The sequence below is a fragment of the Diceros bicornis genome, chromosome 13 (genome assembly GCF_020826845.1).
Source record: "Diceros bicornis minor isolate mBicDic1 chromosome 13, mDicBic1.mat.cur, whole genome shotgun sequence".
In the NCBI taxonomy this organism is placed as follows: domain Eukaryota; kingdom Metazoa; phylum Chordata; class Mammalia; order Perissodactyla; family Rhinocerotidae; genus Diceros; species Diceros bicornis.
In genome coordinates this window covers 46,181,079-46,198,490 of record NC_080752.1, presented here as the reverse complement: position 1 = coordinate 46,198,490, position 17,412 = coordinate 46,181,079, and the positions used below count along the sequence as shown (strand labels likewise).

General features: G+C 54.6%; 1 protein-coding gene across 1 annotated transcript in view; it reads left to right on the top strand.

The window, feature by feature from the left end:
- NKAIN1 (sodium/potassium transporting ATPase interacting 1) overlaps positions 1-17,173 on the top strand; it is a 41,938-nt gene extending 24,765 nt beyond the window's left edge. Inside the window, exons 2-7 of the mRNA XM_058553491.1 lie at positions 12,465-12,602; positions 14,012-14,092; positions 15,286-15,483; positions 16,191-16,251; positions 16,873-16,954; positions 17,095-17,173. Of these exons, the coding sequence (XP_058409474.1) occupies positions 12,465-12,602; positions 14,012-14,092; positions 15,286-15,483; positions 16,191-16,251; positions 16,873-16,954; positions 17,095-17,104 (570 nt within the window). The 3' untranslated portion in view covers positions 17,105-17,173. The remainder of the gene's footprint in view (positions 1-12,464; positions 12,603-14,011; positions 14,093-15,285; positions 15,484-16,190; positions 16,252-16,872; positions 16,955-17,094) is intronic.
- The last annotated feature ends 239 nt before the right edge of the window (positions 17,174-17,412 follow it).

Here is a 17,412-nt window from a genome sequence, read left to right as displayed (position 1 = left end):
AATCAGTGATAATTTACTGAGCGGTTACTATATGCAAAGTCCTTTACTGGCACAACCCCGGGAAGTGGGTATTATTAGTAGTATTCCCATTTTACAGATGCAGAAGCTGAGGCTCCAGGAAATGACTTTCCCAGATCCCACAGCTGGTAAGTGAGAGCTGGGACCCCATCCCAGGTCTGCCTGACTCCAGAGCCTGGGCAGTAACTACTGGGCTCTGGCCTCAGTCCCATGCTGGCCAGATGTTAATTCCTGATTGTTTTCATCAACCTTCTGGTCTTTCACACCCTGCCCCCCTCCATCCTCACAGCCACTCCTGGAATTCTCAATGCCTCCTTAATTAATTCTCCCTGCCTAAGTGCCTGCTCCATTAAGGTGCTTTCTGCCATGAGGTTTTGGCTTAATTATACGGTGTCGTTCATTGTACTTAATGGGGGAATCTGATTAATCACCTTTATGTTTATCCAAATGTCCATTTGTCTGCAGCTGGCGCCCTCTGGGAGAGCCTGGTGTTTTGCTGGGTTTTCTCTCCCTAGATTGTCTTCCCCTCCATCCCTGTCTGTGCCCGTCTTTTCGGGGTCCCCTCGTCCCAGGTCTTCGCTGCCCACTCCAGAGCCTCCTGGGGGTCTCGGCATCTGGGCCCTGGGACTGGGGATGGTTCAGCAGTTTGGACATGGGGACGCGGTCACAGGTAGAGTGGGCATCGCCAAGAAGGTGGGAGTCCTAAAGAGTGGGACCCTGAGCGTGGAGAAGGATTCTGGGCCCTGCCCTCCGCCTTCCACGGAAGGCCTCAGCATCCCCCGCTGGTCACCCACCTCCAGCCCGTCCCCCTCCCCCAGCCAGACAGCACCGTGCCTGAAGTGCCCAGCTTCCGCGGCCCTCTACCCAAACCTTCCCTGGCTCCTAGGGGCCAGCGGGATAAAGCCCTGGGTCTGAGGGCCAGCCGCCCGCCCTGCCACCCCTCACTTCATCCATCCCGAGCCGCGCCCAGGCCCCCAAGTCGTCCATACCCTCCCACATCTGGAGTGACCAACTTGTCCAGTTTGCCTGGGACTTTTGGGTTTTATCCCTTGAAGAGCTGCACCCCGACAAACTCCACGGTCCCAGGCAAACCAGACAGTTGGTCTTCCTGCCCACACCTCAGCCTCTTTGCCCAAGCTCATTTGTCCGCATCAGTTTCTTCTTTATTTAGTTTTCTTATAAAAGTATCATGTAAAAACCTTGCAGAGACGTCTCTGGTTGACTCTGAGACCCCTGTAATCCCACTCTCCAGGGTTAACAGTTTGAGGATTCATTCTTTTTCTTTCTTCTGCACAAAAATGGGATCGTTCTGCTCACGTGGCTCTGCAGCCGCCTCTTCACACCACGTAGCCTGGCCCTCTTTCCACACCCCGTGTAACGGCTGCGTTGGTTTCATGGTGTGGAGAGGCCATAATCTGCTGGGTGCCCTTCTGAGGGACATCCAGAGTGCTTCCAGCGTTTCGTATTATAGTCAGTTCAAGGTCACATTTAAATATCACCTCCTCTGTAAACCCTTCCTTGACCCTCCAGTTGGTCTCAGGTGTTTTTCTCATTACCATGATTGTTTTAGTAATAATAGTTAACATTTATGGAGCGCTTACTGTGTGAGACACTTGACATCATTATCATTTTTTTGTGTGTGTGTGAGGAAGATCAGCCCTGAGCTAACATCCGTGCTAATCCTCCTCTTTTTGCTGAGGAAGACCGGCTCTGAGCTAACATCTTTTGCCAATCCTCCTCCTTTTTTTTTCCCCCCAAAGCCCCAGTAGATAGTTGTATGTCATAGTTGCACATCCTTCTAGTTGCTGTATGTGGGACGCGGCCTCAGCATGGCCGGAGAAGCGGTGCATCAGTGCGCGCCCGGGATCTGAACCCGGGCCGCCAGCAGCGGAGCGCACACACCTAACCGCTAAGCCACGGGGCCGGCCTGACATCATTATAATTTAATTTTCACAACAACTGCAGGAGGTCTGGAGACCATTGTTATCCCCATCTTACAGATGGGGAGACTGAGGCTCAATATGGAAGAAAAACCGAGCAGTCTGACTCCAGAGTGTGCCCTCTGCCCCACTACCTAAGCTGCCTCTCACAGTTTTCCAGAGACTGCACTAGGGTGGGTGGTGCTGGGGGCACAGCCAGGTCAGGTGCCCTCTGCTCCCTGCTGTGCTCCAGCAGCTGTGCACCAGCGTAAGGGCACGGCCCAGAGGAGGCAGTGTTGATGAAAGGCCAGAGCTGGTAGCTGCCAGTTCCTAATCCACTTCCTGCCAGACCCAGGAACCAGAAGGAAAGGGCCTGGTGGGAGGTGGGGGGGAGGGGGAGGGCAGTAGCCCCAGGTCCAAGGGGCAGGCTCTCCTGGGTTCCTGTGGGCTTTTCTGGGTCTGACTCTTAGAGGGGCCTGCCCCGAAGGCAGAAAGCAGGGAGCTCCAGGAGTGGAGATTGGGGGTTGCAGAAGACAGGGAGGACCCCTCAGTCCTCTCAGCACTGCTGTGAAGTAGGTGTCCTTGTCCCCACTCTACAGAGGAGGAGACTGAGTCACAGAGTCACTGGCCTGCAAAGGCCCTTCTCTGCACTGCCCACCCCACCTCCCACTGTGGCACCCGTGGGTTTGGACCAGATGGTGGATGAGGAGTCAGGCCCCATGAGATGAAGGGACCCTTTGATTTTAGACTGACCTTGGTATCACCCTGGGCTGCTAGGCCCAACGTTTATGCAAATTAATGTAGATGTATGCTAATTAGACCACTACCAAGCCCTTCGTTCTAATGGAGCTGCCGGCTCAGAGGTGGAGTGGGATGGTTCTGCCCAGAAGGGGCCTGAGGCGCCCCCCAGCTGGGGAGGTCAGCAGTCACTGGGATGAGGGGGTGGGGTTGCCATGGAGACAGAGGCCAAGCCCCATCGGTTCCCTCCTGACAGGACCGGGGCTGGGCAGATCAGCCCTCTGAGACAGTCCTGGGCTTCCCTAACAGCTCCAAGCTGGTCTCCGAGGGCTAATTAGGGGCAAAGTAGTGACCAGCTGCTCCCTTGCTTCCCCAGGCCCTGCGAAGGTAGAGGGCTGGGCCACTGCGGGAGGGTGTGAGGACAGACAGATGGCAGTCTGGGGGCTGGGGGCCATGGGGAGCTGTCCTAAGGAGGAGGGAGCAGCACTGAGGGGAGGGAGATTACCCCTAGAGAGCAGAAGACACCCTCCAGCAGAGCTGTAAGGGATGAGATTCCCAAATTCAGGGGCATGCAAACAGGCTTAGGGGCAAGTCTCAGGGAGCCTTGTGGTAGGGAAGAGCGAGGGCTCGACCCCCAATAAGCTGTTTGAAGTCTCAGCTCTTCCGTGTGCCCTTGGGCAAGCCCCTTCGCTTCTCTGGGCCTCAGTTTCCTCATCTATCAATGGGGGTAGGATTAAGAGATGGGATGTGAGTATGAGGGGTAATATACAATAGGTGCTCAATAAATGATTCTACAATTCTGAGGCCCACTGAGAGAGGTTATTAATCTCCTTCTGGGAGACTTTTGTTTGTTTTGTTTTGTTTTCTAATTGGAAAGAACCTCCCCTCTTCTTGCCCCCACTCCGCTTCCCCTGCGCCCTGGGCTGGGGCAGATATTCTGGCATCTGCACTGAGGAGGGAACGGGAGGACTGCCATCCCATGAGGACAGGAACTGAGGCCTCCATCTTCACCACTGAGTTCTCAGCACTTAGCCCACGAAAGGCACTTGAGAACTGTTTGTAGAATGAATGAATAAAGAGATGGGAGGTAGTCAGAACGGTGTCTGGCACTAAGAAGGGATTAATAAATGTTAGCTGTTACATCACTGCCTGTGGGAGGCTGGGCTGGGTGACTCGTGAGAGGCCCTTTGATCCAACCCCTGTCCATCCCCTGTCTCTGGAGAGACTGTGAGAGGACAGAGCAGTGGGTGTAGAGACGAGGACTCAGACCTTAGCCCTGCCCCTCCTGTCCGAGTGACTTCAGGAGGCTCAGTGACTGCTCTGAGCCTCCTCTGTAAAAGGGGAACCTTCACATCAAGGTGGCCGCACTAAGGCTGGGATGAGGAGGTGGGGAGAGGGCACCTTGGCTGGCAGGACCCGGAGGAGGGGTGGTGACGGATCTGGGTGTGGTCAGGCAGGGGGCAGCAGGGCCGTGATGACACAGGCAGAACCTAGGGACAAGCCATGCCGGGGGCCAGCAGAACCAGCTTCTGGGGAGAAAGGGCCAGTAGGCTCTCAGGCAGTCAGCAGCAACTGCAGGCCTAGCTAGCGATTTGGAGCCACAGAGGCCCCCATTGTACAGATGAGAACACTGAGGCCCAGAGGAGGAGACTTGCCCAGGGTCCCACAGCACATTCGCATCAGAGAAGGAGACCACAGATCCTCTGAGCCCTCTAGTGCTCTTTCTCATAGTCTAAGTGATGAATCTACATTTCACAACATTTTTTCTTAACTTTTTAAAAAATATAACTTTGTTGTAAAAAATTTCAGAAATACACAAGCGTGCATATTTAAAAGTAAAAGTCTCCCTGTCTTCCCATTCCCACTCCCTAGAGAGAACTTCTCGTAACCATTTGTTGTGGGTTTCCCTGGCTCTTGTTTCTGCATTTATAGTCAAATGTGTTTCGTGTCAGTCGTTTTTTTATTTTTTTGCTTCTGTTTTTTTTTTTCCCATAAATGGAACCATATTGTTCTACAGCTTGTTTTTTTCATTTAATAGTGATAGACTTGGCTGTTTTCCAGCGAGATCCAGACTGGGACAGAGAGAGGCAGAAGTGTTGCGGGAGCCCTGGAAAAGAAAGGGAGTGTGTGTGCGCGTGTGTGTTGGGGGAAGTCCCCACAGGTCACTACACACAGTGAGTGGGCAACCTGGCAGAGAAGCCCCCATCATCAGCTCCCAGAGGACTGCGGTGTCTGTCTCTAGACTTGAGCTCTCTGTGGCAGGAGCCACGCCAGCTGGTTCATCGCCCTACACCCTGCACAGGGCCTGGCACACAGTAGGTGCTCAATAAATATTTGGTCAATAAATTGAGTCCCTACTAGGCCCATCCTCCTGACCCTGCCAAGGACTACCTGGTCTCCCTGACTGTGCTCCTTTTAATCTCTCGTTGGATGTGGATTTCAACTTAGGCTCAAATGGCATTGACCGCATATGGGCCCCAGAGCCTGGGAGGCGGGGAGCGGAGCTCAGGGAGAGTGAGATGACCCCCCCTTAGACAAGTCCCTGCCCCTCTCTGCTGTCAGTTTGCTCACCTCCCTAATGAGGGGGTTGGACAGGGGCATCTCCAGGGGTCCTTCCAGCTCTGCCGTCTATGGCTGTGGCTTCGGTCCCACTCGCTCATTTCACGGATGAGGGGCTAAGTCGTGTTTAATTTTGTCAGCTGCCTCAGAAATCCATTGGGAAAAGGGGGGCTTGAGTTCAGGGATGCAGCGAAACAGAGGCTGTTGCCGTATACTGAGCACCAACTGTGTGCCGGGCGCCGGGCTGAGAGCTTTACATGCACTGCCTGAGTCCTCAGGACATTTTCCCAGTGAGGACACCAGCTCCGAGATGGGGAGTAACTTGCCCAAGGTCACACAGTGAGTCAGGGACTGAGCTGGGGATGGAACTCAGGTCTGCCTGACCCCAGATGGGGAGCGCTTCCTGCATCAGCCCTTTGTGAACTAAATTCAATGAAAGAGACAGTACCAGGCTGGACCAAACCATTCTCCAAAAGCTTCGGTGACCCCTCCCTCGTCATTCCTCTGGCAGCCTGACTTCTATGTCTAAGGCCCTTGGTGACATGGCTGGAATTTTGGCCAGGAAAGTAGTTGACTTGCAGAATTGGCTGCCAAGGGCTTGGGCCCAAGAGGCTTCTGATGGGTTCTGTGGCCCCGAGCCCAGCCCCCTTCTGCCCTCTCCCCCAGCCAGCTTCCTGGGGCTGGGGTGGGCCCATCTGCATTATTCATCCCTTGCCCCCCACCCCCCACCTGGTGTTGGGCTCCTGGGGTTGGCGTCTAGACAGACAAGAGCATCCTACTGAGAACAGAGGCAGCCCTGACTCGGGGCTGAAGGTTCCCATGGCAACCGCATCCCCTCAGCTGGCAGCTACCCGATAAATAAATAATCAGAGGTGGGAGTGGGGAGCTAAGGGCAGGGGGAGGGGCAGCAGGGGAACCTGGTGTAGGCTTCACTCTGGAAAGGAGAGGGGCAGGTTAGGCTTGAAGTAGGCTGGGGGGCGGGAGGGCTGGTACTACAATGGCCAGGTGAGAGAAGACAGTGGAGGGAGAAAAGGGGCCAGATGTGAGAGAGATTCGGAGATCAGAGAGCCAGGACCTGATGACAGGCTGGGCATTGAGGTGAGAGAGCAGGAGGGAGACCAGGACCTAAAGTTTAGCTTTCTAGCTCATGCGGCTGGACACGTCATGGGGCCCCAAACACTGGAAATGGACCAGGTTTGGGCGTATTAAGTTCATGATGAGCCATCCAATGGGTAGTTGGTTATAAAGGTGCTGGACGCTGAAACGTGAGCAGGTGGTCAGTGAAGCTGGGTGGGCATGCTGGGACAGTGGAGCATGAAGAGGGGCTGGGACGTGGCCCTGGGATGTTCTGGTATTTAGGGGCCTGACCACACGGGAGGATGAGCTGCACCGGATTCCTGGCAGCAGCCAGGGAGGGTGGAGACTGAGTTAACTTCAGCGCGAGCAGTGTGCCAGGCACGGCTCTCACCACTGGCCACATCTCAGACAGAAATCCCTACTCTCATGGAGCTTGCCTTCTGATGCAGGAGACAGACAGTAAATAAGGAGCGAGGAGTATGTTAGTCGATGATAAATCCATGGAAAAAATTAAGCCAGGGAGGGGGCGGCAAGGTCTGCATTTTAAATTATTAAAATGTAATTTTAAATAATACTGACTCTCCTCTCAGCCATATGAGGGAGGTATTGTGAATCATACCCATTCTGTTGGTGGGAAAACTGAGGCATAGGGAGGTTAAGTGACTTGCCCAGAGTTGTAGAAAAATGAGTGACACCAGGATGCTAACCCAGGCTCTGCTGTTAACCACTGGACCAAATTGTAGTAGGTGAGTGGGCAGAGGATTGAGTGGCAGGGAGGATGAGGAGACCTTGAAACAGTTTTAGGTATGAGAGCGTTGAGACAGATCTGGCATTAGCTGGAGGGGGATCAGGGCCTTTTTTTTTTAATGGGAGAGGCTCGAGCGTGTTTAGGAGCCAGTGGGAAGGATCCTGGGCAGGGGGAAAGGTTGAGTTTACACAAGAGAAGGGCCCGTGGATGGTCTGTGCTCCTGGGAAGACAGGATAAGATGGGGTCCAGGGTGAGGTGGGAGCATTGGGGGGCAGGAGGGGCCGTGCCTCAAATACAGCAGGTGGGGGAGGGAGACCAGGTGCTCACTGGGAGTGAGGGTGAAGGGGCCCCAGGGGGGTTGAGGACAGTGAGAAGATCTGAAATAGTCATCAAGGAGAGTGAGCTCCCCAGAGAAGCCTAGTCGGCCTGTGAGACAGCATCGGGGAGCCTCTTGAAGTCGATGACTACGGGTCTACGGTGGCCCCAGTCTGCCCCATGGAGTGTCTGTCCAGCAGCGCGTGGCTGCTTTGCACGCACTGAGAAAACTGTTCATTGGGTTCATCCAAGTGTGGCATTTCCTGACAGGTGTAATGAAAAGGCAGAGGAATGTGAGAGTTTGGGGTGCAGGCAAAGCTGATGTGGAAGTGAGGGATCTTGTGACCTCAGAAGCCAAGTTGGGATGTGAAGAACTGGGGAATGGGAGGGCGTAGAGGGACGGGGGCTGGGGACCTGACCAGCTGGACTGGGATCGTCATCGCGAAGGGTGCTGGGGAGCAAGCTGGGGTGATCCAAGAGGGGCTGTGGAATCGGTGACATTGGAGGCAGGGCAGTTACAGGTGATGACACGGTCCAATGGCTGGCTGTGGATGAGGAGGAATGGAGGGAAAGGTCACGGGAGAGGAGTTTCAGAGACTGAGAGGTTGGGGTGCTGGGTGAGTGTCAGAGTTGACCAGGATGGTGCAGGGATCAAACTCGTTTCAAAGAAGGGAAGATCCGAAGGCCGGTGGACGACGAGGCCAGCCGTGGAAGAGGGTAGGATAGCCGTAGGGCCTGAGCCCAGGGGCACAGGGTCGTACAGTTCTGCAAGCAGCTTAGGGGCCCCAGAGGATATCAACCCCACCTTTGGGCCTGAGGAACAGGGGATGAGAGAAGAAAAACAGAGTCACTTGAGAAGACTGCGGAGAAAGCAGCGTCCTTGGGTGCAACATGTAAGAGGTGGGGGCTCCCTCAGGGAAGGGGCTGAGGCTATAGGGGTCCTTGCTGGTTTGGAAGGGCTCCTGAAAGGGGATTGGGGAGAGCTGGGTCGGGGGAAAGCAGCACAGAGCCTTGTGGAGGTCGGGGTAGAGAGGCCTGGTGGACAGACATGTGGGACTTACTCTGTGGCCGTTGACAGATCCAGACAGAATCTGGGTGACTTGTTGTCGTCTGTCACTGTGGGACTATGTTCAGGGGACTCATCCTGCCTTTTTCAGGTCCTGTGTGGCTGGGGAGTTGGCAAGCCAGAGGCTGTAGGAATTACTCCAGGCTCTCTGGGCTGCATTGATGACAGTGACTCGGCCAGATTAGTATTTTAGAAAAAGCACTCGATGGTGGCGGTGGGTGGCCAGCCTCCCTCTGCCAGGAGATCAGGGAGGGGGCTGCATCAGTTGCCCTCAGGAGCTTGCATGGCCCACTTCAGAGAGAGACTCAAGAAGCTTGCTTGACCTGGCTTGCAGGCTGACCAGGTTAAAGTATCCCCAAAGTCGTATTTTCCCTCAGTGCACATGCTCTTGAAATTTTTGCAAAGGAGTAGGTTGCTGTTGTCTCCACACAATTCCTCCCATCGAAGTAAAAAAGACACGCCGAGGCCAGTTATGATTTACAATCACTGCGGCCCTCAGATTATTGTGTCCAAGCTGGTGTAACCAGATGGCGAAGATAATCCTCCAATTTTTTGTTCTTATCTTTATTTGTTAATTAGCTGCACATCACTGCTGCACAAGCAGAAGTTCTGGAATATTTGACTTGGTTTTCTAATAAGAAATAATACCTCTAGAATTGAGATATTCATAAGATGCGGAATCTCAATTAAAAATACATATGTATTTAAATCGATCTCTGCACTCCTCACTGGAGGGAGAGACAGCATCATTCAGGCCTGGGTTATTGCACTGACTGCACTGGTTTGTGACTGTCTCAGTTCCCATCCATCTCCTCTACTAGCCTCTGAGTTCCCAAAGGGCAGGGATCACAGCTTCTGCATGCCAGTGCCAGCATAGGGCCTGACACAGACTAGACGTTCTGTGAATAAATAAATGATGGACCTGGGTGGATGAGGACTTGTCAGGTGTCGGAAGGTTGGGTAAATGGATGTGGATGGGGTGTAGATGAATGAGAGCGTGTTGGATGTGAGGGTGCAGGAGGCTGGAGTGGTGGCCGAGAGTGACAGAAGCAGCTAATGCTCCATATTCAGTGGAAAGAGAGAGCCTGTGGGGCCAGGCAGTGAGGTCTTCCTAGAAAAGGAAGGAATTGTGCTGTGCTTCGAAGACCAGGGAGGACTTGGATGTAGAAAAGGGAAATGAAGGTGGGACTTCAAATGTTATTTCAGCTGCTTGGGGGCTGGAGCTGACCAGGAGTAAAGGATTGAGCCAGATCCTATCAATGCCAAACTAAGAAGCTTTGACTATTAAGTCTTCTACTAATTAGCCACCGTTTATTAAGTCTAATTGTCTGTTAATTTATGTGCTGTCTCCATGTCCTCACAACAACTTCTCAAGGGAGGGATTAGCTTCCCTATTTATAGTTGAAGAAATAGGCTCAGAGAGGGAAAGTAACTTTCCCTAAGTCACACAGCAGAGCTGCAATTTGAACCTGAGTTTTAGGGACTCCGAAGCTTCTTTTTTTTTGGCAGCTATCCCATACTGCTCACTCTATCATGAAGTCCCTGAGGACACAGAGGGTTTTGAGCAAGGGCCAGGGTGGGGGTGGGGGCGCTGTCATGTTTTGCGTAGGCACATCCAGGCAGGATGTCTCCCCAGCTACACTATAAGCCTGGGCAACTCTGTCACAGCCGCCTCCTCCGTCCTCTGATGGCAGCCTCCTTGCCGGGGCCAGGTGCTAGCTGAGTTAAGCATCAAGCTGGACCCCAAACCACCAGGGCTCCCTAAGGCCTGGCAGAGTCAGGGTGGAAAGAACAGAAGTGGGGCAGGAGCTTTTGGGAGGGGGAGCGGCTTGGGGAGTTTCTCCCTCAAGGTCAGCAGGCCATTGGAGTCAAAACTGGCAGGGCCCTTGAAGGTCCTCTAGTCCAGTGGCCTCTGTGTATGGAAGAGGAGCTAGTGACTCAGCAGGGAAGGTGGCCTGCCAAAGGTCACCCAGGAGTCAGTGTCAGACTCTCAACCAGAACCCATACCTCTTAACTCCCAGGCCAGTGCCAACTGGGAATGGTGGTGAGTTGGTGCCAAGATGGGACAGGTGGCAGAGAAAGGCTGCCTGGCTCTGCCACCAACCTGCTGTGTGACCTTGGGCAAGTCACTTCCCCTCTCTGAGCCTCACGGTCTCTTTCTTCAAAATGAGATAATGATCTCAGCTCTGCCTTTCTGCCAAGGAATATCCAGTGAGAGAAGAACTTGGAAAGCTCTTTCCAATCTGCAGGGCCCTGGGAGGGGAGTCACCAACAAGAGGCGGGCTGGCACCAGGTTGGGTGCCAGGTTTGGGCCTGCAGCTTCCTGGGTCTCTGCCCAAGCCTTGCCATCTGTGTAGTAGCATCAGCTCCACCTCCTCCAGCCTCCCTGCCAGGCGAAAGCCTTCTGGGATCTTCTCACTTTATCCAAATCTTCCCTCTCCCTCCCCAGCCAGATCGTCTTCTCTCTTCTTCTTGGGACTCTTGGCTGCAAGTGACAGGAATCACACTTACAAGGAGGGAGGATTCATTTTAGGTTTAGCTAGATTCTAGGACCTAAAACAATGTCACCAGGACACACTCCTTTCTTGTTTGCTCTTCCTCTCTCACTCTCTCTCTGTCCCTCAGCTCTGGCTTCCTCCTCAGCAGGCTGTCCCCATGAGGTGGCAAAGATGGCCACCAACAGCTCCAAGCTCACACTGCACCCATTCAGGTGCCCTGGCAGCTAGAGAGCATCTCTGTCCCGATGCTCCAGCAAACACCCAGGGAGACTCAGGAGAAGGGCAAGAGTGGGTGCCCATCCCGGAACAGATCCCTGTGTGTGGACTGGTTGGTTAGGCCTGGGCCACGAGCCCGCTGCAGAAACTACAAGTAGGCTCAGCCCACCCAAGCCACATGGACTGAGTGTCCGGGAGGTGGTTTCCCAACCAAGAGATGGGCTCTGTCACCAGAAGAAGGGATATTGGACAGTCAGTAACAATAGGTGTCCTTGGTACCTGGGTTCCTAGTGTGTCAGCTGAAAGATGGAACTGGGGCTGCTGGAAAGGGAGTGTTGATGGGGTCCTGTATCAGTCAGCTTTTGCTGTGTAACAACTCACTCCAAAATTCAGTGGTTTGAAAGAACCATTTTATTTAGCTCCTGGTTCTGTAGGTCAGCTGGGAGATTCTTCTGGTCTGGGCCACGTGTCTGTGGTCACCTGGTGGGTTGGCTGGCATCCAAATGATCTAGGATGGCCTGACTCACGTGTCTGATGCTTGACCGGCTGTCAGCTGGGGGGCCTCGGTCCTCCTCCATGTGGCTCTCTTCCTCCAGCAGGTCAGCTTGGGCTCTTTTACAGGGTGTTCTCTGTGTCACACGTGTAGCAAGTAGGCGGGCTCCAGGGCACCAGCTGTTTTCAAGCCTTTGTGTGTTTGCTCAGGTCCCATTGGGCAGAGCAAGTCACATGACCAAGCACAGAGTTAGGGTGGGAGGACACTGCCAAAGAGCATGGAAAGAGGGAGAGGAACGATTTGAGGCCAATTCTGCAATCTGCTGCAGCCCCCTCTTGGAAGGGGAGTGAAAAAAATCCCTTTCTCTGCAGCCCATGGATTCCATGGGCCAGGACAACCTCCAGAAGAGGTGACTCAGGCCTAGGTCCTTCCCTGCCCCCCCAGGGCTGAGGGAGGCGGTCTGGATCCTCATTCCACCAGCTGAGAGCCCCACTTGGGGAGGGTGCAGGAGCTGCTGGGGGAGAGGGCTCTCGGCAGGGAGGAAGGTGTTCTGAACCCTGACTCCTGTCTCCCCGCAGCCCACCCAAAAGTGGTGATCAGGGCTCAGTCCCCCTCTCGCCCCTACAGACTTGCCCCACCTCCCAGCATCCCTTCAGTACCGCGGGGCTGGGATGGCTCTCAGACTTGTGCACCATCAGGCCATGGTGCCACCATCATCACCGTGGTAACTGGTGTCACCTGCTTCACGAGGTCGAGGAGGAGTCCCTGTCCTCCGCTTCTAAGGGGTGACCGTGGCCTCAGCTGCTCTTTCCCACAGGTGGCTGCGCTGGAGCGGCAGATCTTTGACTTCCTGGGCTACCAGTGGGCTCCTATCCTCGCCAACTTCCTGCACATCATGGCGGTCATCCTGGGCATCTTTGGCACCGTGCAGTACCGCTCCCGGTACCTCATTCTGGTACGACTCACCTGGCCTCTCTCCAAGAAGCCCCCCTCCTCACCCTCAGCCCTCCCCCTGCTCCTCCAGCCAGAACTGCCCCCCACCCCACACACTCAGACCCCTGCCCTGTCTGGGCTCTAGGCCAGCTAGTGGCGTGGATCCCCAAGTCCAAATGCTTCTTTGCTCAGCGGAGACAAGATTGGTATTTTTCCTAAAGAATTTTCTAGGGAAAAATCCCAATATTAACAACATAGATCATTTAGTGAGTGCCTACCATGCGCCAGGCACACTGCTAAGAGTTTTTCATGCTTTACTTATCTTTACAACAGCCTTGCAAGGTCTATCTTACCGTCTCCATTTTCCAGGTGAGGAAATGAGGCTCAGAAACGTTATGAGCCTTCCTAGGTCACACAGCTCATAAGTGGCAGGATTAGAGCATCAGATCCAGAGCGGAGGTTCCTGCCACGTCACCACACTGCCTCAGACAGCCCGTGGGAGGAAGGGGCCTTGTCTTGTTTGGTTTCTCAGGCTGCTTCAGGAAGGCTTGGCTTTTGTCCCTTGATATTCTTCGAGAATGTGGTTGAGAATGGCTAGTGTGGCTTTGAGGTCAGTGCCTCCTGTGCTCCAGTCCCAGGAGTGGACTGTGTCCCTGGCCCCCTCCTCCTGCTTCCTCTTTCCAAGCCCTGGTCCTTGACGGTCTCTGTCAAGCTCCTGTTTTCACTAGGCTCACCCTGGCCCCCTGCTCTTCCTCAGTGACGCATTCATAAGACTCTCTTCAGGGAAAAGGCTTTCCGGTAGATTTACTACGTAAATGCCTGACACCTAGAATAACAGTGACACACAATGTGGTGCTCCACCAGAGCCCCTCCCACTCATTGGAGGGCTTCTCCCCACCTCCCACTGGCTCGGCTCCCACAGCCAGGTGACCAGGGCCCTTCCAGAGCTCTCTCTCACCTGACGTAAGAGAACCCTTCTCTCCAGTTCTCGGGAAAGCCCCAGGCACCGCTGTCAACAGCACTGTCTGCCATGGCAGCCACTGGAATTGCAGGCATAGGACTTGGGTGGAAATCTCTAGCTCTTTGCCACGGGTAGGATGCCGTCCTGTGTCTGTTGTTTTCTTCAGAGTGGATAGGATTAGCTACCAGACGGTTTGAGTGCCAGCCCTGCCTCTTCCTAGCTGTGTGATCTTGGAAAACTTAAACCTCCTCTCTAGGCTTGATTAAAGAGAGGACAGTGCCTTCCCTGCAGGGCTGTCGTAAGGACTGAATGGCTGTAAAAATGATTTCTAAACTGTAAAGTGTTCTCTGAGTGAGGTGTTGTCATTTCCCCCTGCAAAGTTCTCCTCAGTCCCTGAGCTCTGTCTCCATTGATATGCCCTATCCCCACTCCCCCAGCGCCCATCCTGATCCCACCTCTGTTTTCCCCAGTACGCAGCCTGGCTGGTGCTCTGGGTTGGCTGGAATGCGTTTATCATCTGCTTCTACCTGGAGGTTGGACAGCTGTCCCAGGTAAGCCTCAGGCCTGGCAGTGCCAGAGGGCAGAGCCTGACCCTTCTCATCCCCTACCCCAAGGGCTCCTGTGTGGTGTGCGTCTGGGGGGTCTGGGGCATCATCTCTTGACGAGACTTCCCTCTACACACGCAAATCGTCTGTGCTCTCATCCTCCACCGCCCCATTTTTGTTTCTGGCCTCCTGTGCACTTCTCAGAAACAAGTGATGGAGCAGACAAGACTGAAGGGCAGTCTGTGGAAAGATGGGCTGGGGTGCCAGCTGACCACAGCTCAGTAGAAACCAGCAGTATGTGGTGGCCCAGAAAGCTACTCTTAGGCCCCACACCTGTTCAGTGCAAGGGAGGTGAAAATGCTGTGCCCTGTGTACTGCTTAGACCACAAAGATTTGAGTCCAATTCTTACTGATATTTTTCAGAAGAGAAAGAGACTAGTTAGAGTTTGTTCGGGGAAAATTGAGTAGACCGCGTTACATGGAGAACTATGGAAGAAAGTGGAAGTTAGAGCAAGCCCAGAGGATACAACTTCTATTTTTAGATAGAAAGGAGGCAAAATATATGAATGAGACCATTGGCTTTGTAGTTCTTCTAGATTCATATCCCAGCTCGAACATTTCCTAGCTGTGTGACCCTGGGCAAGTGGCTTACTCTCTCTGTGCTTTAGTTTCCTCATCTAGTAAGTGCAGCAACCATGTGGTTGCTGGGAGGATGAAACAAGGTCGCACATCTTGGTGCTGGGCACCTGGTCAGCACACAGTGATATTTGTTAACTGGCCGCATGGGTAATGGATTGATGAACACGTAGATGCACACCGTGGGTGAGAACTGCCGATCTAGGCCAGCCCCTTCTCCATTTCAAATGGAGAGACCAAGGACCAAGAGAGGAGAGGTTTGCCCAGGGTCACACACACGGAGAGCAGTGGAGAGGCTGAATGGGCCATGAAGGGGTCTGTATTGAGGATTTCACCAGTGGCTGGGAAATTGGACCAGTCACTGTTAATGTCCCTTCCAGCCTGAAATTCTGGGGCTCCTGTGGGTTAGCACCAGCCCCTTCAGTCTCTGATGGAAGAGTGAGGCCTGCATGGTCATCAAGCGCCACCTACTGGCCAAATGTAGACTCGCAGATAAAGTTTCTTGGGGCCTGGGGAGGATCCCCTCCCCCCCAGCTCAGTATCCTAGGCCCCTCTGACCCCAGGACCGGGACTTCATCATGACCTTCAACACGTCCCTGCACCGCTCTTGGTGGATGGAGAATGGGCCAGGCTGCCTGGTGACACCTGTCCTGAACTCCCGCCTGGCCCTGGAGGACCACCATGTCATCTCTGTCACCGGCTGCCTGCTTGACTATCCCTACATTGAAGCACTCAGCAGCGCCCTGCAGATCTTCCTGGCTGTGAGTCCTCCTGTCCCCCTACCCCACACACCCCCCGAGGTAGAGTCCACAAACCGCTTTGTTTAGCCCTAGTTAAGGGAGAAACCTAGGTCATCCAGCCTGTTTCCATATCTGGTACCACCTCACTCTGTTTCCATATCCGGTACCACCTCCCTTCACCCCTGCCCCAGTCCCAAATCAGGAGTGAGCAAGTTTAATGAATAGGATGAGGCATCAGACCAAGAGTCAGTCCTGGGTTAAAATCTCCAATATACCTGCTGTGTGACCTTGGACAAGACGCTTGCCCTCTCCAAGCTTGTTTCCTTATTCACAAAAAGGAATGACAGTATCAACCTCACAGAGTTGTGAAAATAAAATAAGAATGGCTCCAAGATAGTAATAGTTCCCATTTCTAGAAGGGCCAGCCCTGCCCTAGGCACTTTACACACACAAAGTCACATAATCCTCTTTCCCCTTAACAAGCCATAAGGTACTGCCCAGGTCCAGCTGGGGAAACTGAGGCTCAAAGAGGTAAGATAATTACTTGTCCAAAGTCACCTTCCCCGGACGGAGAAGGGAACCAGGTATATTTGAGGTTAAGGCTCAGTTATTTAACTTGAAGTTGTTCTGGGTTTGCCTTCATCTTAGTACACCCGCCCCTCTGCCCCTCCAGTGCGGGTGGGCAGGGGGTGGAGGAAGAGCTTCCCACTCCTCTTTCCCTCCCCTAGCTGTTCGGCTTCGTGTTCGCCTGCTACGTGAGCAAAGTGTTCCTGGAGGAGGAGGACAGCTGTGAGTGCGTGCGTGCATGCGGCGCCCCTAGGGAAGTGGGGAAACCTGGCCTCGCGCCACCCCGCGCCTTCAGCACCCTGGACAGGGGCTGGAGCGACCTCTGGGGGAGGGAGCCCTGGGGCGGCCAAGGGGCCCCTCTTAGGGAGAAGAGGCAGCAGGAGTGGGTGGGGGTCTTGCAGAACAAGCCCATTTTAGGCTGAGGCCCAGACATCCAGGTGTCCAGTCCACGGCCCCGGCACCGCTCCCCTACCCGCCCCTCTTAGAACCCTGCCACTCAGGGCCTTGTGGAGCCCCAACCCCTGTCAAGCAGTGCCATGTCCTCCCCTCCCCCTCCAGAGGTCTTGCCCCCTTAAGTGGCTCGAGCCCCACCCCCAAGAGCCTTCCCCCTTTAAGGACGGCCCCACACCCACACCCATCCCTCATTTTAGGGCCTTGGCCCACTCCTGGCCGGGTTCCTCCAAGCCCGGCCCCCATAGGCCCATCCCTCAAGATCCGGCAGCAAAGCCCCGCCCCTAAGGCTCTGAGGGTCTGGCCCTCAGATTCTTCGCTTTCAGGACCCAGCCTCCCGTAACTCGCCCCCACAGGCCCGTCCCTAACCGTGCGCCACTTCCCCCTCCGCAGTTGACTTCATCGGCGGCTTTGACTCCTACGGATACCAGGCGCCCCAGAAGACGTCGCATTTACAACTGCAGCCTCTGTACACGTGGGTCATGGCGCGGAGCGGGGTGGGGTGGAGGGCCCTTGCGTTAGTGTAGGAGAAAGGAGGAGGAGTGGGGAGGGCAGCGGATCTCTCCACCCCGTACTTCGGAGTCCACTTCCCCAACCCGCGTTTGTTTCCTGCAGGTCAGGGTAGCTTCTGCTCCACTCCCAGCCACGCACGGCGCTTCCGGGCTAGACTGACAGCCGCTGCCGCGAGCTCGGGCCAAGACGGCAGGCGCGCCCCCTGGCGGCCCGTGGACCGACTGCAGCCTGCGGACTTGGACTTGGCCCTTCGCAGCCTGGATTTCAGGGGCGGGGCGGGGCGGGGCGGGGCAGGGGGATCACCGGGTTTGTATTTTTTTTATCTCAGCCTTGACGTGCGCTAGGGCCTCCCTCCCTTCTCCAGCCTCTCTTTCACCCTTCACCCAGCACCCTGTCCCCTGTCCAGAGAGAAACGGCAGG